At 33.6% G+C, this 21758-nt stretch overlaps 2 protein-coding genes and 1 non-coding gene across 5 annotated transcripts; 2 read left to right on the top strand and 1 right to left on the bottom strand.

The window, feature by feature from the left end:
• Window positions 1-38: 38 nt before the first annotated feature.
• Window positions 39-251, top strand: LOC136806012 (small nucleolar RNA U3). Its single transcript, XR_010846485.1, has one exon. It is a non-coding gene; the product is annotated as a small nucleolar RNA U3 (small nucleolar RNA).
• A 3979-nt stretch (window positions 252-4230) lies between these two features.
• LOC136805930 (histone deacetylase complex subunit SAP130-like) lies at window positions 4231-14080 on the bottom strand. 3 transcript variants are annotated; one of them, XM_067062517.1, is made up of 16 exons: window positions 13722-14080; window positions 13238-13275; window positions 10932-11168; window positions 10352-10715; window positions 10065-10117; window positions 9811-9950; window positions 9327-9397; window positions 9069-9212; window positions 8402-8612; window positions 8051-8152; window positions 7470-7778; window positions 6921-7243; window positions 6363-6485; window positions 5864-5967; window positions 5146-5364; window positions 4231-4906 (listed from the first exon to the last, which is right to left on the bottom strand). In XM_067062517.1, exons 1-16 carry the CDS (start codon window positions 13870-13872, stop codon window positions 4823-4825), a joined length of 2673 nt encoding a protein of 890 aa, XP_066918618.1. In that variant the 5' UTR covers window positions 13873-14080; the 3' UTR covers window positions 4231-4822. The 3 variants fall into 3 exon arrangements, with proteins under 3 accessions (XP_066918618.1, XP_066918619.1, XP_066918617.1); XM_067062518.1 differs by having other exon boundaries at window positions 7470-7733; XM_067062516.1 differs by having other exon boundaries at window positions 4736-4906; window positions 6363-6482; window positions 13722-13959.
• A 3649-nt stretch (window positions 14081-17729) lies between these two features.
• Window positions 17730-20291, top strand: LOC136805929 (beta-1,3-galactosyltransferase 6-like). Its single transcript, XM_067062514.1, has 2 exons — window positions 17730-18684; window positions 19669-20291. The coding sequence occupies exons 1-2, from the start codon at window positions 17931-17933 to the stop codon at window positions 19938-19940; spliced, it is 1026 nt and encodes a 341-aa protein (XP_066918615.1). The 5' UTR covers window positions 17730-17930; the 3' UTR covers window positions 19941-20291.
• Window positions 20292-21758: the final 1467 nt, after the last annotated feature.

Here is a 21758-nt window from a genome sequence, read left to right as displayed (position 1 = left end):
ATAGAAGGTCTGTTTCAAATTTAATGCAGGGCAATGTTAAGACCGTACTTTTTAGGATCATTTCTATAGTACGCGTACTTCCTTTGCTTCACAGCAAAGCGAAACACAACAGCTATGATGATGAGCTGCAGTGTTTCTCTCTGAGCGGGAAGTTCGGGACCTGATACCGTTGCGGTGAGGGAACCATTGATGACCGTTCCTCCAGAGGACTTTTGTTTTCTGGTGGAGGAGAGAAACGCCAGCTGAGTAGCTTTTTAAAGAAAAAATGACAACAATATCTTTACTTAAGAGCAACAGGGATTAGACCTTTCCATAAATTACGTCACGAACATCACTTGCCTCGTATCCATACAATTTCCATAGTGATTATGTCCCTTGAGACATTAAATGATTTTTTTATGAATAGAAAGTAGTTTTAATAAAATCCGTTAATCACCATGGCAATAATTTCAAAACGACTTGCTTCGACTTGCATTCATGTTTGTTTTCATTTCACGTGTGGCTCGAGTTATAGACTCTTCACTTATACGCTTTTTCTTTTATAAGGACTTGTTTTTTTTTGACTGTATCAAAATCGTTATTTTTCACCTCCATCACTAATTGTAAGATAGCCATGAAACTTTTAAAGCTAGAAAGACGTCATTTGCAGAGTAGTTTAAGATAAGATTGGTCCTTCCATTTTTGAAGTTTAGAGATGTTTAGCATTACAGTAATAGGCTTACTTCAATATTGGTCTAAAGTTAGGAGTAGTAAATGATTCGATGTAGTCCCTCCAAGCAAAGATACAAAAAGTCATCTCAATTTTTTAGATGTTGCAGTTCAAATATGAACTTAAAACTTTTGATATGGGTGCTTTTAGGCCTTAAGATTGGGTTTAGCCGAAAATATTTGGAAATTCAAGAGTATTTGATGATTTGAGGGGTCATTTTCGATTTCTTAGAAAATGACATTTTCTCCATTAGCTTTATCTACTCTTATAATTTTGGGGGTTTTGCTTGCGGTTTGTCTTTTGAATACACTATAAAACATTTTTACGGCAAAAAAACTCTTTTGAAGAGTGCCAGAGGATTAATTATAGTCCTGTTATTTTCGTACAGAAAATATGTTCTTAGTAAAGCTTTGGACCAATTAATCATATTTTACTCCGAAATACTCTGGGAAAAAACATTCAAAAACTTTCTAATAAGTCTATTAAGTAAATTTTATACTGATTCAACAGCGAAAAATGAGTGCCCGATGATTAAAATGGTCCTTTTTGACAAGACCTAGTTTTTCCGTGACTACTCCCTTAATCTCATCCAAAACTCTTTAGCAATTATGAGATAGTTAACTATAATCTACATTTTAAGAGCACAGTAGCATATCACGGAGATTTTGGGAGTAATCCTTGATTTTCTGGTCCTCCCTTTTCTTTAAAAAATATCACTGAAAATAAGCAAATAACGGCAAACCTTGCGAAAAGATAAGGAATACGCATGAATATTTTCGTTGAAATTTAAATTTGCCCCATTAAAAACTTGTGATTACAATAATATGTTATCTAAATATAATAATGTCCCCTTTTTCAATATCATATGAATGAAAAATGATTTGACATGGTCTCTAAACTCAACCGCCACCAAAATAATCTCTGACCTACAAAATGTTTCACATTCCTTTCCCACCAGCTTTGTTTACTTTTTTGTTTACAAATTCGAGCGTTTTTACATTTCGAACGTTTACATTTCGAACGTTCTACATTTCGAACGTTCGAATGTTTTGGTTTTCGCAAACAAAACGCAGTCTGTACAAGTTATGGCGCCAGTTAATAAAGGGAAATTTTATTTCTGTCGCGATGAAAGTTGCAAAAAGAAATGCAAGCATTTAAAATCGAAGGACTTATTTAAATCATTACCTACTCATTTAAGCTAGACCAACTGTTCATTTCATCTTTTATCATTATAAATTTGTAATATGTTCCAAATTATTTGAATTTGAATTTAATTTAATTTCCCGTAATTTCCATAAACGGTGTTTTCTTTTTCTTTTGACTATTCAATAATTGAAGACCATTTTGATCTTTGAACACTCGCCTCAGGTGAGTTAAGGCAAGTTCCAAACATATTTTGCGTGACGCGCACCGCTTCCCATTGTTCCTTAACTTTCGTATATAGCTCAAAAGAAGCGTATTAAGGAGAGGATTTCGGAAAGTGCTGGGCCGAAGATTTAAATTAAGCCAATCTCAAGATATCGGCTAAAAACTGGTTTTTACGTTAGGAAATACGTCGAAAAAACACGTCAAAAAGACAAGTTAAATGACGTCATATTTAAAAACAGCGATAACTTCGATTACATTACTACAATTTACACTAAATTTTGACTGGAGCAGACTGGAGACGTTGATTGTTAATTCTGAAATATTGCATGAAAAAAAATTGAAAATTTTTGATGACGTCATCATTATTTGACGTATTTTAATTTTTACCGACAGTAAATGACGTCATCTAAAAATTTTGAAAATTTCTCTATAAATAATTTAGAATCGTTAATCTACGTCTCCAGTCAAAATTTGGTGTTATTTGTAGCAATGTAATCGAAGATATCGCTGTTTTTAAATATGACGTCATTTAACTTGTCTTTTTGACGTGTTTTTTCGACGTATTTCCTAACGTAAAAATCAGTTTTTGGCCGATATCTTGAGATTGACTTAATTTAAATTTTCGGCCCAGCACTTTCCGAAATCCTCTCCTTAATACGCTTCTTTTGAGCTATATACAAAAGTTAAGGAACAATGGGAAGCGGTGCGCGTCACGCAAAATATGTTTGGAACTTGCCTTAACTCACCTGAGGCAAACTTTTTCTCAACATTGGTCCAGATCGTAAGAGTACTATGTTGTAATAATTTTGGGAATATTTTATAAATCAAACGTTGATTTTGCAGTGTAAGCTGTAAATTTTAAATTTCTAAGGTGCTGGACCAAATTACTCATATCTCACTCATTTGTTGTCCTATTTTACTCCTGAAAAGGTATTTTGACTTCAGAAATGTCAAATATTGGTTTCAAATCAGAATTTTTAGAAATTACAAGAAAATAAGTAAAATATGAGCATAAAGTCAAAATGACCAAAATAATCATATTGCACTCCTAATTCATAAATTTGACCTTGCAGGACTTTTTGTATCACGATCAACTCCAATTCTGTGAATTTTCTAGTCCCGAATGACATTTGCATCGAAGTTATTAAGGTTTTTGTAAAATATGGGATTTTTGAATTTGAAATTTTGATACAGTCAAAAAAAAACATGTCCATAAAAACAGTGTACTTTGCTTGAGGGTGAGCATTATTCTTATTTTTCTATTGTTCTAAACAATGCCTATTGTTTTAAACCCGAAATCTCACCCTGATATTCTTATAGAAGTTATTCTTATAAAAGAAAAAGAGTGTATGTATCTAAATTTGTTCAATAGAAACTTTAATTAATTTTTTATTTGAACCTCTTGGTTGAGATTACTGGCCAATTAACAATTTTATTAAGAAGGGTGGCGCTCTGAACAATTAACTGTTGAGGATAAGGTACCACATATCAAGGATAATTTTACATGTAAATGTAGATCAAGGGGCCGACTGATAACAGTAGGGGGGAATTTGTAAAATCGCTCGATTTTTTTAGTCAAAGCACTTGTTATACATTTTTGGAAAGCTAAGGGGTAGGGGAGTCAAAATAACTTTGGTGCCAATTTTTTTTCGGACACAAATATGACGATCTTAGGCAAAAATTATAGGGTCAAAAATTAATGAAATTTTTAGCTATTTTAGGAAAGTTCTCAAAAAATCAAGGTTAGAGATCAAAGAGATATATTGCAAGTATAGGTGATTTCTGTTACCTAACTCGAGATATTGAGCTTCAAAAAGCGCAAAAACTGGACAAAACAGCTGTTTCTGGCTGAAAAAAAACACTGTTTTTAAGGGTTAATATCTTGAGTTAGGTAAAGAAATCACCTATACTTGCAATATATCTCTAATCTTAATTTTTTGAGAGCTTTCCAAAAATAGACAACACGTCTCTATTTTATCAAGCTAACAAATTTCCCCATACTATAATGTTGGTAAGGGACATCCACTGTCGGTTTCTGAATCAAAATTAAAATTAGAGATTTTCTCTCAGACTTCGGGCTTTTTTTCACAACTTCTTCCCTGAATGCCTAAATCCATCAATTGTGTTAAAAAATCATGGAGAAAACACCACTATTAAATTAATTAATATTCAATTTCTTTTAAATGTTTCTTATTTTCCTACACATATATACAGCAATAATATTACTATTACTAAGTAAGTTATGGAGAAATTTGGCTTTCGATTTCAGCTACCAAAAATACGACAAGATAAAAATTTGCCTTTTTACAATGTTGCTATGATCGATTAAGGATTTTTCTTTTAAAGAACTCAACCTTATAAAATATTTTAAAACATATATAATCTTTTAAAAAAAATATGTAGCCATTAAAAACAACACTTGCCTTGTTTGAAAAAAAAGAATGGCTTTTCATCGGGTAAGAGAATCCAAAAATTGTGTGTAGCGGTAGTTTTTCTATTCCAAAAAATGTCCCCCTTTTTCTCAGTTTGTTTACATATGTACATAGAGAAAAAAAAAGGGAATAACGGATTAAAAAAAATAGATACATGAAAATATAATAATAGACGGTGGATTATTTTTATCAGAGTAGAAGACCGAACAAACCCTCAAAGACCAGCAATGAAGTACTTCCATAGAGCAAAAGTGACGACATCCAAGGGATGCCATGGAGACAAATCACCATCTCACTTCGCTTTGGCTAATCGTCATGATGATTTCTTTTTAGATTTTAATTTTGGCCTACTGTATTTCTTCAATGTTTCCATCGCCTTAGGTTTATGGTCAAGAAGCTATAAAAAAATTGAAATCAATTAACTTATTTAATAGCGAGTCTGCATAAACAAGACAATATAGAAAGAGGGTTGATATATTGTTATTAGATACAAGCATAGACAATTTCTACTCTGGCCTCAGTTGGTAAAAATCTAAACAGGTTTGGAAATGCAAGACGCTGAAACTGGGTCAAAAACTGGAGAAAAAAAAAAAGAACAGTCTAAACCCAAGACTTCAAAAATTGAAGATATAATACCTTAAACATGGTAGATTTAGCTTCTTCTAGTTGTTCTGTGCTGCATCGACACCTCTGTATGCTGCCTTGTATTAGTTCGTGTATTAACCGTAACTGCAGATCATCTTCAGAGACATTCTCATTGTTCTGATAACTGCTTGTAGGGGAATTCAAATTTGGCGTTGGTATCATTTCCTTGCATTTGATGATTTCTTCGCATAAACCATTCTCCACTTTAACCTATGAGAGACAACATTTTAAGATCACCATTTTATATTCCAAAGTATTCTAAATGAAAATTAAGGTCGTTCTGTCTTACGCACTCTTGCAGATTGTTTTGTAGCTCAAAAACTTATCGTTAATAAACACAGCGATACTACTCGAACAAACTTGCGTACAATGTTTTTTTTAATAAGCATAACGCTTATAAGCATATGAAGGCTCAGATTAGCAGAATTCATAAGCATGAGCATATTATGTCAGCCTGAGATATTTTTCAAACTTTCATTTTTTATCTGTTGGGCTCGGGGTAAATCATAAGCATGATTCGTAAGCATATAATAAGCATAAGCTATGCCTGGATGCTTTGAGAACTTAAGCATACACGAGCCTGACCAAGGGGCATACACTTGCTTATAAAAAAAACGTGAGTGAGTGAGTGAGTATTCATTTAAGTAACTTAAGTTTAGACTTTCAATTAAATTAGGAAAAAAAGGTATGGTCAAAATGAAATGCTTACTAGATCATCAAACTGCGAAGAGAGGTGATGTAGGCGCCAACCAGAAGCTGATTCCATTGAAGATTTGGTCAAGAGTCGTTCTTGGGTAAGAGATTTCTTTTCGTCTGAAAATTAAAAGGTTAGAAAAAACTTTATTTGCCACAAAATATTACATCTTCTAATCTCTTGAATTGAATTCTAAAAGTCAATTTTTTAGAAATAGTTATGCACTCCAGAACTGGGAATTCACTACGCTTACAGTGCACTAGATAACGTTGACAACGTGCTTTTGACACAACAAAGTAATGGCATTATGGCATTGATAATAACTGAGTAGCAAAACATTGACATAATGGCATTGAGAATTAGATAAATTACTTTGTTCTCAGGCGCTTGGCATCCTGGTACTGTAGCCGTGAAACTATAACTGATATCTCTAATCTATGATTGTAAAACTACAACCCCTTTTATCAGAGTAATAGTACCCAGGTCTCTTGTCATAAAAATTTGTGTCAAATACCTTTCACTCTGACGTCTGAATAACGGTAAAAATGATTGTGTGCTGCCTTGCTGTTGACTTTACAATCGTTCATGATACCAAATTGAGACCTTCTTCTGAAGAAGACATACTTCATGGGCTCTGCTGTAGAAGAGAGACAAAAACCCAGTGGTCAAAGCAAGGATTTCGTCTGAGACGGAGAATGGATTTTACACAGCAAATTAGCAGATATTCCTGAAACTTTGGTGAATTATTTTGAGATGGAAAAGCCACTTCTTATTCTTTGTTGAGACGGAACTCCGTCTGAGAAGGAAGAACTTTTAACACTGAAAACCATTAGAAATCAACATAATATCATAAACAAATTAAGCCGAGTTGTAATTTATAAATCATTCACTTAGAGTGATAGACAGATCGTATATGTAGTGACAGCTACTGACTTTGACCTGTCATATGAGGTCAAGAGGTTGCAGGGAATTTAGAATAATATTAGCAAGATTTTTGCCGCTATAAAAACTTGATACTTGATAATGATATTCCATAATCAAGCAATGATGTTCATCTGACTTAGAATCATACCTGCTTTAGATTCTGCTGCTGTGATCAGTCCATTGATCTGTGATCTATCATTAAATTCCAGCTTTGAATCTAACTTCACCTCTTTCTTGGTCTCCATTGGTTTTAAATGTGTATTCAAGATAGGACTAGCTGCATACAACTGTTTGGCTATACTGGGATTAGAGGGACCGCTACTTGATGAGGTGGATGCTGGTATGAGTTTAGGTGGTGTTATATCTTTCATCGAGGTCATGGTTTCATTGGATTTCAAAAACTCCTCATCTTCGTCAGTTGCACAGGCCGAATTGATGGGTGCAGAACCATACTTATCTTCAGTAGTGATACTGTAAGTGTAAACAGAATCATAATTTTAAAATCTTGAGCAGTTATCTGACTGATAATTTAATATCATAGATAGTATTCTACTTTGAAAATATCTTATTTTTGTAGCTTATCAAAAGATCGTTCCCAAATGTTGAGAGTATTATACCAGGAAAGGAAAAGATAAATAAATTGGAACAATACTCTGTTTTTTAGCAAAACCTAAAATTTGACAGGGAGTTTCCTTACATGTGCTGTTTTCTTGGTTTTTTCTTAGGTGATGCTTCTGGAATTGAGGAGTTCATCGAATTAATATTATTGATGTTAGGTACTGCATTGACGAGAGGTGGAATAGATATTGCAATCTTTGATGGCATTGTAACAGTATTAGCTGACGTCAGAACAGGAGGAAGTTTCTGCTGTTGCTGTTCAATCATAGCTATTGGTGCTGTCGTTGCAGTTGGTATTGAAGTGACACTTGGAGGTGGAGGACTTTTAACATCAGCTGTAATACTTTGAATAGAGTGGTTGATTGGCTTCATTACATCAGGCTTTTCACTGAAACAGTTATGTAATTATTACATCATAAAAAATCTTAAGTACCTTAAGAAAACTAACTATTGGAAGAAAACATTCAATTTATTATAGATGTGCAAGGGTATAGAATAGGTGATCTGTGTTGCTCTTGGTGGATCTTATTTTATGGGGTACGCCAACATTTTGATAAAATTCTTTCAATTTTTTATGGGTTTTAAGAGTTTTCAGCAACAGTTGTATTTTGCATTTTTTTAACAGCTATTGGCTTTTATAAGTCTGTGAAAAATATTTACCTTGTTAACTGAGGTGGACTCATTAGTCTGGTGGGAACACTTGGCCGGTCAACTTTTAAGGGGCTCGATATTCTTTCCTTTTCAGTCGGCTGTACAGGAAATCTAAAACACAATATTATGTTATTTCAGTTAGATATCAAGAGCAAAAAGTGCTTAATAAATGTCCCTTGCAAGTTTTTTGGAAATTCTGATTTTTTAGACTGATATGGCCTCCATTTGTTTCTTTATCCAAGCATTTTTGAAAAACTTACACCATAAAAGATGTCAGATTAGATATCTGAGAGTAGATTAAAACTTTGAAATAAGAAATGTATCAAAGCGCTCGTCCAATTGAAATACTTAAAGTCTTACGGTGTAGTTGTTTCAGCATGTCGTTTGCGTAAGATACTAGGCCTTGATGATGGTTCTGTAGACGTTGTGGGGACAACTGTAAAAGTGGTCGAAATATTGCTAGTTAAAAGATTGGGATAAAGGTTTTGATAGTTGAGAGAGTTGTTTGCATGTATTGTAAGTGACTCCACTCTAGAATTTTCTGATGCTTCTGTTGTTGCCAGCAAGTGTCCTAAAAGAAAGATAATGAGAAATAATCACCACCAGTCATACATAAAATATATAAAATATAAGATAAGAGAAAAAGGAATAAAAAAAACAATGAAATTGTGTTTTTGTCATTTTGTCTTATTTATAGCGTGATTGCTGTTTTTAATGATTTTTTCAAATTTCGACATGGAAAAAAAGTCAGTTTTTTGGAAATAACTTTCGAACTACTTTTTCAAATTTAATGTATGATAGCTCAAAATTCAAGTTAAAGTATCCTCTATACAATAAAAAAAGAATGAACAAAAAATTTAAATTCTGAAGCTCACAATATCTCGACAAAGTTGTATACTTTTTTTTGGTGCACCCGGTATATGCTTAAATTTGTATTGCAATGAATGATAGAAATAATATAATTGGGAAAGAATTAAGTTAGGAAAAAGATACTTAGCAGGAGTTGATAGTACTTTTCATAACAAACCTTTAGTGACAGGAACGGAGACTGGTACAGTAGAGATTGCATGAGAAGAATCCACAGTAAACAAGGGTAATGCAGTTGCTGTTGATGAAGTGTTTTGTGGCCGTACAAGTTGATGGGAGAAATTGTGAAGACCAAGTGGTGAGCCTATTATGTAAAAAAGAAAATCATTATTGTAAAATCAAGGAAAGAAAGTTGTTAGAGTTTTGGAGAGTCAGCTTGCTTCAGGACAGAATTTTTAGATAGCTAGATTTCACTTACCAATATCATGAAAAACATAAGCCGCGGCTGTTGGTAATTGTTGATAAGGCACACTGATGCTTGAATGGGACCTGTTAGCAAAAATACAGATATGGTCTAACATGGTTTGTATATTTGGGGAGTTGATATAAAGCATGGCTTAAACCTATCAAATCCTCTAAGCAAATTTGATTATTGAAACAACTGCTGGCAGATGTCTAATAATAAAAGCCCTCTGCTGCTTGTTTATTTTTCAATTTTTTCCAACCATGGACCCGAATAGGAAACCCCCCATATATTAATTTTTGAAAATATTTAAGCTGTTAAAAGCACAGTTCTTTATTTTGCTCTAATTACAGAGGTAGGTTTCAGTTTGTAATTATCTTATTTTGGGCTATTAGGAGGTACAAGTTCAAAACCCCTGGGAGCTAGATGTCCCCTGTTCATGCACTATTTCATTTCATGACCCATTGCTACAATTAAAAAAGAAAATTTTTAATCTTACCTGGCTTCGGTCGAAGTAGTTACAGTGAGACTTTGGCTATTTGCAATGGTTGTAGTCACAGGCAAGCCTTGTATCTGATGAGCAGGTATTGTGACACTATGTGGACTTGGGAACCGACTGAACGATGAAACACGATGTTCCTAAAGAAGTAAAATTGTAAATACTTCCATTATTCAACATTATACATTAACGTACATTTACATATAACATTATTCACTGGTTAATGTAATAAGATAATAAACATTTTAACTTACTTCAGGCTTTGCAGACGGTATGATAACGCTGGATGCACCAGGATACGCTTTCCCTAAAATAAGGAGATTTAAGGTATCTACATATTTTTTTATCCTTTGCCATTCCATAACTCTAGAATCAGGTGAAAACAGAGCACTTTAGTTAACTCACTTAAAGATTAGTTGTATGTTTTTAGTGAGTCAAACCATAAGCGCTGGTTTCCTCTCAAGATAATCAAACATTTATAGTTTGAAAAGTGCATCATGTCTTAGAATAGCAAATTTAAGTCGAACGAAAAAACTCCTACCAATCCCAGCAAGCTTGAAACCAGATGCTGGTAAGGGAGTTACAGAAGCTGCATTTGTATGAGAGCTGACACCAATCTTCAACATATTAGGCACTGCTGTATTGAAAGATGAGCTTTTTGTAGTCAAAAGCGATGTTGGGAGATGAACTTGATTTCCAGATGCAACAACTTGAATGGTTGCTGTTTGGCTTGTAGCTTGAATATTTCCACGCAGAGCACTGTGTGAATCATGTGTCCTAGATCCATGTCGAGATTCTGATGTCATACCATGGGTGGTCACAGTTGGAGAACCTGTACGGTTATTGGCTGCAACTGATGGCGGCAATATCGGAATACTTGAAAGAGGTGCCAATGGTAGTTGAATCTGAATTAAAAGAATAAAAATATGTTTGAAATCGTCTTTGAAATTTAGAAAAAGATAGTATAAGCAATTCAGTAGAAGTCTTATTAAGGTAAGAATTTGATTATTTTAAAGGTTATATATTGTTCACTTGAAATTGTTTTAAAGCAAACAAAAGAAAAAAATAAACTGTGCCTTTACAATCAATATGTCTATATTGATATACTTTAAAAGCCTCACCTGGTTTGTGATATTAGTTGGTTTTAATGTTTGCAACCTTTGAGTAGCAATACTTGCTCTTGAGGGAGCAATAGCTGTAGCTGCTCTGATTCCTACAGGAATGTGTGCTTGAAAGGTGTGTTGACCCCTGGCTTGACTCAATGGTACTGTCATGTAATTAGTAACAAGATGTGGCATCGCATGGAGTTGTGCTCCAGTTGCACTCAAAGATGCAGGTACAATATTCCTGCCCGGTTGCTAAGAGAAAGAATTAAAGAATTTGGTGAGTTATGTCACTATTTTCTGCTAATTTTTTTTTCATCTCAAATCCTATTTTAGGAAAAATATTTTTAGCCCAGGGTCTGAATAAATGCCTGGATATCAACAATAGAAAGGTCAAAACCATAGTTTATCATTAAATTTTGAGAGGGAATTTTGTAATCATTGAAATTTTTTCCACTGGCAGTCATTCAGGGCATCGGATTTGAGAATGTGCTGTCCTATATAGGCAACTTGGTAAAAACTGTGTGTTTCCATTTCAAGAAGTCATTGATGATGCAAGAAATTAACAAAAAAAACCAACAAAAGATCAAAGAGAAAAGCTGTAAGTGGTCAACATGGATTGTTTGCCAATCTTGGGAAAAGGCTAAACTCAAAATTAAGTTTGCAGGTTTCATGAGCTTTCCTACGTGTACTCCTCAGATTGGCGAACATGAAGAAATAAAAAAAGAAAGAATCGTCTTTACATCACATAGAATAAAAGAAAATAGCAAAAGAACAAAGGAATTACCCATAGCCAACATTGGGGAATCGCAATTTTATGGAAATGGGAATCCTCATTATATCAAATGAAGCATCTTTTGAAAATTTCATTCTTCCCCATTAAATGCAAAAATAAAAAATGAAGAAGCTTTCGTTTTGTCATTTTATCTCATTAACAATTTTTGTGTCACAACCATGGACCACGAAGCGCTGACTTTAAGTTTTATGACTTGTTCTCACTCATTTGGTTTCCGTAATAAAAAGAAACTTGTTACTGTGAACTTTGAACATGCTTAAAATCCAAGTTACTTCCACTGACTGAATCAACAGTTGAAACAAATAAAGTTATAAGACCGCTCATAATCCAAGGCACCGTACCGAAAAGCCATTAGCACCAAAAAATAGGGCCAGTCGTTACTTCATCATATGCAGCAATTTCATTGGTTGAAATTTAAAAAAGAATTTCCGAAGGAGTGACTTCTTCCACTAATAACAGACCACTCTTGTTTTTATTGCAGATTTTGATATAAACATTGCATAAAAAATAATTCTTATGTTTTATGTATCAACTACAGTACCGTGAGTGGTCCTAAGTCCGACAGCCCTGCCTAAATCCGATGGGGTCTTTCAAAGATACAAACTAAAATAAAAACAAACCTTTCGCTGTGACGCAATGAAGATACCACAGTGTCAACTAAACTGAGAGATTTGATACACTGAACCAATTTAACCAAATAACAATAATTGCTTCTTATACAAAACATAATTTTTTATTTCAAAACTTTTAACGTTTTAAACACGAGCAATGGATTCAGAATAATAGAGATAATTATTTTTACAACTCACACTTTTTTATCACATTAATTAATTGACATCTTGACATTTTAGTCATCTTGTTAGATATTTTGTTTCGAGAGTTCTTGCAATATAGTTTATTGTTCAACTTGGAGAGGGAATGTTTGTAAACACATAATTTTTTTTCATAGCAGTTATTTGGGGGGTCGGATTTAGGCAGGGCTGTCGGTTTTAGGACCACTCACAGTATGTAAGCATTGTGTTATTGGAATAGGAAAGTGCAAAGAGTTAAGTCTAGCCTAGCTGTCAAGGGGCGTTAAAAGAACACAAGTGATTATTTATACATATCAAAAACAAAACACACAGATTTTACCCAGCTGATAGAAGTTCTAAAGGTACCATCAATGGCTCTAACTTGGGACATTTATGGATAATATATTGGGATAATTAAATGGAACTAGAACTAGAATTCCATGTTTAAACCAACTGTTCCTAGTTAGAGCCCTTGACGGTAGTCTTCAATAAAAATAGTATTGCCTAACAAATTCTTTGTAAAGAATCAGAAAATAAAAAATCTGAAAATACAAAAATTGAAAAGCCCTATTCCCTCAAACCTTAAGCAATCTTTATTTTTAAGGGATTGTCTAAGTCCTGAAATCCATTTGAATTTAAAGCTGTTAGGCAAATCATTAAAATATATAGCGCAAAATTCCAGTTAAGTAAAATGAGAGACATGGATCTCAGAATCAAGCAAATCAAAAATATCTTACCTTTATTAGGTCTACAGTTCGAAAGCCAGCTTCACCAACTAAAAAAATAGACAAGCAAGTAAGTTTTAATTCTTCATTTTTTTAAAAACAGCAGTCAAAGAAAGCAAAATTTATTTTTAAAGCCTTGTAATCATCTACACTCAACAAAACAACACTTCGATGTTTCAAATACGATTTTATAATGGTCGACGATTTTGATTGGTTTCAGCCGAGCAGCCGTGCCGGGAACCGCACTCGAACTTTGAAAAGTTGGCTGAGCAGAAAAACCAAATATTTTTGGATTTATATCTTTCTCCTTTCAAGTCAGTTACATATTTTTAACAGTAAACCCTTGAAAAAGTGTTTTAGTTCTGATTCAATAAAATGTAGAAAACTTCGATCGAAAATAATCGCAAAACATACTGAAAAACATGTCAAAAGACGAAACTGAAAAAGACAGATTTTAAAGTCTACTCTAACAAGAAAGAAAAAATATCAAACTTACCAAAGTTTTGCTGCCCGAATATAGTTTTCTCACTCTTCTCTTTATCCATATTTTGAGAAAGAGTTGCTATGTTTCTGATACTTGGTGAGGTAGTAAGCACACCTTCTCGTTTATTATAAAAATCCTTTCTTTCTTCGTGGATACGACTCATAGCAAGCCATGAAACTTAGAAAAAAAGGAAGAAAACAATCCCAGAAAACGCCAGTCGATGCGACGTATATTCCCTGAAAATTGAGAAATGTTCCGAAGTATGCGATCGAAGATTTACTAATTTTCAAGCCAAATTTACATCCAAAATATTCTTTCCTTGCCAGACTTGAATTTCACTTCCATCCTCATTCAGAAACTTTTGAACACACACCAGTCGCGCATGTCTGATAAATATAGAAGGGGTAATTTCTTTAACTTTCGACGGGGGTAACGTATCTATTTTATTTTTCAACTTTTGTACTTAATTCGAAATTTCGAAAAAAATCTTTATATGAAGAATTAGTTTTTAACTGGAAATGGTATTTTAGGGGGAAAAGATTGTTTTTCTACTAAATCTTAAAGCGATTTTCTGGTTTTATTTGCTTTTATCCCCCCTGTACTCTGCATTTTCTTGCCTCTAATTATTCGCATAATTAAAGTGGAATTCCTTGACGGTCAATAACAAACGATTTGATTGGTTTAAAAGTGACGGTGATTCCTAGAAAATTCTCTAGAAAATTGATTTATGTTTTTGGAAGTCTTTACAATATTTTGTTGTAATGAAAGGTGCATCGTGGATCATGACCAACTCGTGGAGAAAATAATGTTTATGTCAAATCGATTTTTATTTCTTTGAACCTTGAATCAAACTAAAACGGGGTTAATAGTAGGGAATTGTTATTTTTCTCTGACAAACAAAAAATACAAAAAACTCCATTATTGATTATCTTTTTGACGTTTTCAATGCGCTTGTGATGTTTTTTATTTGTTTGTACAATTTGCTGGTGATTCCCAAGACTTGAAAAACAACAAAAAATCTATAAAGATGGAGGAAAAATTATATTTATTATACCTTAAGGGAAGAAATTTTCGCGAGAAGAAATTTTCGCGGAAGAAATTTTCGCGGAATTTAATTTCGCGAATTTGGGTGTAATTCGCGAAATTAAATTCCGCGAAACACACCAAAATTGTTAAATCGCGAAATTAAATTCCGCGAAATTTGGATTTTTTTCTTTTTCTTTTATTTTGTTGTTTTTGACCAGGTATTACCAAAAAAGATGGACACGATTGATTTTTAAGCATTATAACGTGTATTTTTTATCAAATATAAGCAAATATAAACAACTCCGTGCTGCTTCAAAGTTAATCTAAGTTGATAAATTCTTCTCAATCGCGAAATTAAATTCCGTGAAACTTTTAAAATCGGCTCATTCGCGAAATTAAATTCCGCGAAATTTGCCATTTTGAAACTCTGATTCGCGAAATTAAATTCCGCGAAAATTTCTTCTCGCGAAAAATTCTTCCCTTAAGGTATATAATTTTATTAAGTGAACAATTTTTTCAAAGATGGAGAAATAGTTTAGTCCAGGGTTCATGTGAATGTCAAATGTGTGTGATATATTAGAAGAGAATCCCAGTTAAATAAGATTGTAGCTCAAATGCAATGGCTGAACCACTCACAAAAACCTATACCTATAATTTCGCCTAATAGTATTAATTTTGAGGTAGTGTGTGGCCATTGGCCTCAAAACATTTTTCCCAACTTTCCTGGATCAAAACATAGAATATGATCAAAAGTTGATTGACATTTTTTTTGGGAGAAAGTTCTTTAATCTGGCATAAATTTGTATAGAATTCGGGGAAGTTCCCAGCTGATTTTCATTCTTTGACTACTAAAAATGCCCATCATTTCTGATCTACACAAAATTTGAAAATCGTTGTAAAGTCTGTCTCAATATAATTTACAGCGGAGACAAAAAAGGCTGACTTTTGATAAAATTCAAATTAGAAAACGGTTTTGTGCTCATTTAAAAGATAATCCAGAGTGGAATATTATCAAAAAGGGAAATCTTAAAAAAATAGAAAAATGAAGATGAACAATACTTACTTTTGATGGGTTTTTTTGAGTCTCTCAATCATCCAATTTGGAAATCCGATGATTCACCATTTCTCTCACACTGTTTGAATCCGCTCTCCTGTAGGGATAATAATTCGGGAGCAGTGTTTCGTCCGGCAGTGTGGAAAGAAAAAGGTCAAGTTGAAGGAGAAGAAAATCAATTTCTTATAGAACAATGCTATGATCTTCATTTTTACATCAGAGATTCTTCAATCTTAGAACGTCATAAATGGGAAAAAAATTCAAAAAATATTTATTCAGTCAAAAATAATGGAACTTTGGTCGACTGGTCGACTTAATAAAAGGCTCTTTTTTGTTTTTTTGGTGGCTTTTGAGGTCACCTAGTGATAAACTTTCGACTATATCTTTCAATTGAAAAAAGTTTTTTGAATTTTTTTTCGCATTATTGATGTTCTAAGTTCGAAGAATCACTTGTGTGAAAATGATAATTATAGCACAATTATTGAAGAAGTTGATTTTCTTCTTCATTTTCAATCTTCATTTTCCGATCGTTTTTGAATTTTTTGCTTTTTGTTAATATTCCACTCATGTATGTCTTTTTAACAAGCACAGCACCGCTATCTAATTCTAATTTTATCAAAAGTTATACCCTTTTTGTCTCCGCTGCAAATTATATTGAGACAGACTTAAGTACATTTTTTGCTCAGTTTGAAGAGCTCTATCACTTGAGTTATTAGCAATTCCAATTTCGGGTCAGTCCTGGGTGTGCTTAGCATTCTAGCCCGTTTCTGAACAATTTACTTTAACCACTCCTGATATAGTCGTTTGGGAGAATGTGATGACCTGTTGACTGTATTGACTCTGTTGGCCATGATTCTTTTGGTCTAAATGAGTGCTATGGTAAGTTGGTCTAATGCAGGCACCCCTCATCAAATTATGACACCCTTATTTTAAGATAGGAAAAATAGGAAGGTCGGAATCACTGATTGAACCACAAAGCAAATCAATATAGTTTCCTCGATAGTTTCAATCAGCAATTCCAACCTTACTGATAATTCAAGCTTTAAAGTAGGGTGTTGGAATTGGAAAAATTGATTTCAACATTAAACCAACGGTATTTGGTTGCATTTTTAATACACAAGCAATAGAAATAGAGAAAGTGTAGTTAGAATTTTTCTTTTCCATTCATCAGGATTATGTCTTTTCCAATTAATGTCTTTAAATTTACAACTAATTAAATCCCACATTTATTTGACTTCCATGTGAGGTGGATTAAATTTTTTTGGAACCAATTTCAAATTTTTTAATAAAAAAGTTGAATTCTTCACTCTCTTTGTTTCGGGATATCATTCCACTTCTAAGGATTCCACTACCACTTTTCTTGAGGATAAAGCACAAGGACTCCTGGTAGATGAAAAATTTCATTTCAATCTCATGCTTGTTATCCAGGGAAAAATAGAATAAACTTTCTGGTAAAGTCAGTGGAATCTTAGTGTGGGAAGTGGAATCTTATACCAAACGACGGCAAAGGTCCAAATAGAAATACCTCAATATTTTTGTTTGAAAGAATATTATTCAGAATATTATTCCTGGATTTTTCTAATTTTTGAGTGGTTCTTTCAAGACAATTTATTCATATCATATGTTTTTGGGGAAAATTTACCAGCACTTTTTACAATTTTTGAATGTATTTATATCACCTCTACCTTTGACAAGTCTCTTAAAGGTTACCAAAGGTGCATTTGAGCCTATTTTCAACCCTTTTTTATCAAATGTTTCTTATCATTCTTTAATCAGTTTTTTCTAATCTGGTAATAGTTTTGTTTCTATAAGGACACGTTCCTTTCTTTTATTGGAAATAAAATGAAAAAAATATTTTCAGTCTTTCATCTTTTACTAATATTCACTGAATATTTACTTTATGTCTTTATTGTATTAAAAATCCTTTTTTCCGTTTTAAGGTAAAGTGACGAGAACAATACTGCACTTCTGCGACGTATTATGGCGCGAAGTTTTCTTACAAAAGAAATAGTTTACTTCCGTGTGGCGATTCCCCGGATTAAAGACTATTTTTTAGAGAGGTGAAATGTAAACAAACACGTTTTCAAGATGGCGCGATAAAAAGTTAGAATTTTGTACACAGGAAAAATCTTTCGAAGAAGATGTATCGGACATTGAATAAGATATCAAGCAAATCTTCGTATCTTTATTTAATAACGATTGCAATACTTAGCATATGGTTAATTTCATGCAAATTCACAATATACAAACTGAATCAGCAATCTGGAAATGTTCTTAGTGTAAAACGAAGAGGAACATCACAATTTATCAAGGCTGGTAATAAGATAAACTGTTACATGTTCATATTGATTATGAGTTCCCCAAAAGGGGCTTTAAGGAGAACATCAATGAGAGAAACTTGGATAAAAACTAACGACGTAAATAAACTGAAAATAGAAAGAAGATTCATAATTGGCACCAAAGGGCTGACACCCAATATTCTTAAAGAACTGTCAAGTGAGCAAGCCAAACACTCAGACTTGCTTTTATTGGATGATTTTGCAGACTCGTATTCGAAATTGACAGAAAAACTTTTGAGAACAATTTTATGGATTGAGAATAATGTTGATGCTAAATTTGTCATGAAAGTTGATGATGATTCATTTGTACGCCTTGATAAACTTATTCCTTCTTTGTCTGCAAAAGAACACATTGGGAGGATTTATTGGGGATTTTTCAAAGGAAATGCAAGAATTAAAAGAGCTGGTGCTTGGAAAGAAACAAAGTGGTTTTTATCTGATCATTATCTTCCTTATGCAGTTGGTGGTGGATATGTTATTAGCTTTGATCTTGTCACATTCATATCAAGCAATGCAAACTATTTGTCATTGTACAACAGTGAAGATGTTTCAATGGGTAAATTGTCTTCTTTTATTTAAGTAGGGGAAGCAGTAATTTTTCGCTTACAATATGGCCTACCTTAAGGCGAGAAATTTCCGCGGGTACAAATTTTCGCGAATTTTAGTCGATTTCGCAAAATTAAATACCCACGAAATAAATGTATCTAGGAGTCGCATTCGCGAAAATTTATACCTGCGAAAGTAGATTAAAATTGAAAGTAAGGGGATTTTATAGACCAAGCCACTAACAAGAACAAAAAAAGGTTAATTTTTTCCGATTCACGAAAATAGATACCCGCAAAATTTTATGTTTGCATCCATTCGCGAAAATAAATCTCCGCGAAAATTTCTCGCCTTAAGGTATTTTGCCCTCAAATTTGGAGGTATTTTTTTCATTTTGAGAATGCCTTATAAAAAAAATAAGTATTTTTGATTTTCGGTCTATTTTGAAAATTTTTAGCGTGTATTTAATTTTGCAATTTTGTATTTTTGAAAAGTTTAAACAGTATTAAATTGCGCGAAATTAAGTACCTGCAAAATTTTGTAACCAACAAAATTTAATACCAATAAGGTATTCATGTTTCATGGAATTTAATTTTGCAATTTGTCAAAAAACAGAAATTAAATTCAGCGACAATTTATTCCTGTGAAAATTTGTTCCCTCAAGTTATTTTGAGAAATTTAATGTTTACACTTATTTTTGTGGTAGACCTAAAACTGATGAAATTACCTTCTGGGAACTAATTTTCCCAAGAACTAATTTTTGCAAAAACTTATTTTTGATTTAAAAAATATTAAATTACAATGTATTTTTTTGTTAAAAATCTGGTTCTGCAAATCTCCCAAGATCTGCCAAGATAGCAATTTCTCCCCATTTTGCAAGATTGATTTTTGCGAAAATAGTAAAAAATGATTGAAACTGCAAAATCAAATCGAGTGAATTAGTATGATTAAAGATTAGTAGATGTTTAGCTTGAATTAATCTGTTTATTATTTATAGGTGTATGGCTTGCATCCATCAAACTGAACCGTTTCCACGATGTGCGTTTTGATACCTGGTACAAAAGCATGGGATGTAGTAACCTTCATATAGTATCACATAAACAGCAACCTGAAGATATGTATGCTAAACATAACCAATTGACTAATAATGGAAAATTGTGTAAAGTTGAAAAAGAACTAATGCTAACTTGGGACTACAACTGGAATGAATTTCCATCTAACTGTTGTAGTAAACGTGTTAAGATATCATCAATTAAAACATTTTTGTGATTTTATTGCACACAACTTGGGCATATATTTTCAAGGTGAAAAACTTTCAATTTTAGAGTAGCAATTATTTTTATAGGAAGAATTAGAACGATTTATTTTGAAGAAAAAGTTATTCACCCCTAAATGTGGTTTCATTAATCATAACAAAAACAAGTTTTAAATTAAGAAACGTGTAGTGTAAATGTATATTCATGTATGAAATGTATACCATGTACTTGAAAGAGTGAAATAAAGGAAAATCGAGGTGTCAAAAAAAGCTAAAAATGAATATACATTACACAACAAACCAGTTTATTTTCTATCGAACTCTCTGTTACGGGTATCTTAACCTTTGGTTATTTGTAAAATATAGTAATGGGCTCTTCCAGAAAAAGTTCGTACATGGGGGGTGGAGGATATATTGTCCGGGGGGTATAATATTGCTTTGTCCGGGGGGTCAAAACCTGTTGTCCGGGGGGTCAAAACCTGTTGTCCGGGGGGGTCAAAATCCGGGGGGTCAAAATCTGTTGTCAGGGGGGGTCGAAAAACCCTTTGTCCCAGGGGGTCAAAACAAAAAAAACAAATATCCGGGGGGGTTGAAGATAAATCAGCTGTTCGGGGGGGGGGGGAGGGGTGACTGCTGAAGAATCTAAAATCAAATAGGGGGTGGTGGGTGGTTGGAGGATGGAGGATATAACTTGTCCGGGGGGATTTTCTGGACATTTGTCCGGGGGTATTTTCTGGACATTTGTCCGGGGGTATTTTCTGGACATTTGTCCGGGGGGATCTTCTGGACATTTGTCCGGGGGGGATCTTCTCGACACGGTCCTGAAAACAAATGTTCGTGCTACATGTTTGATAATGATGCTTTCCAACGGAGATGAACCCTTTTTATTGATTTTCATTGATTCTTGCCTAGACTAGTAAACCAATCGTTGAAAACAGACCCCAAAATTCAAGCTTAAATCTATGTACCTTAAGGAGATTGATTTTCGCAGGAATTATATTTCGCAAGGTTCGCGAGTTTTCCCGTTTATACGCGAAAGATAATCCTCGTGAAATTTTAAAGACCTTTGGATTCACAACTTTCGCTAAATACAATCCTTGCGTATTTTAAGTTTTTTAAAACAATATCCTTTGTTTTCAAAAAAATAATCCCATTTCTCGCGAAACTCAAAATTTAATCCTTGGGAATTTACAATTCCCGTCCTTGCGAAAATAAGTCCCACGAAAATTGAATTATTTCGCAATTAAGTTGCCTCGCGAAAATAACTTCCCGCGAAAATTAATCCCCTTAATAAGGTAACCCAGTATTCTCATAACAGATTATCCATTCTTCCAGCACCACGCTCTTCTCTCTAAGGAGATGCGGCGAATGTGATGAGCTGAAAAGATTTCCTTCAATAGTACGTATTATTTTGCCTGAGAGAACGAAAGCGACTGGGCCTTAATGTTTACATTTGTTTACATGTTTACATTTGTCTCCATTAAAGCGCAAAAAGGATAAAAAGCTAAGAGAATGGGAGATGCTTTGGAAGTCCAATTTCTTTCCATTCAACTTCCAGTGGGGACAAAACCACAGGGCAACTTTCCAGTGCATTTGAAATTTTAGGTGTATTTTTCTAGCGTGGACGTTTTTTTGCCAATTTTTCTTTCCAATGAGGCGGGTGGGGGGTCCACCGGGTCTGAGACATTGGGGTGTATAAGGTATACCCTTGTCAAATACATTCTTGTGGTTTGTGCTAATTGTAACCCTGTCAAGGATTTATCTTTATACTCCACTTTGGGGCACGTTCCCCGCACCCAATTTAACAGGTCTCAAGGATCCAGATAAGTGAA

The sequence above is a fragment of the Clytia hemisphaerica genome, unplaced genomic scaffold (genome assembly GCF_902728285.1).
Source record: "Clytia hemisphaerica strain Z4C2 unplaced genomic scaffold, Clytia hemisphaerica genome assembly, whole genome shotgun sequence".
NCBI classification, from domain to species: Eukaryota; Metazoa; Cnidaria; class Hydrozoa; order Leptothecata; family Clytiidae; genus Clytia; species Clytia hemisphaerica.
This window is presented reverse-complemented; position numbering and strand designations above follow the sequence as displayed.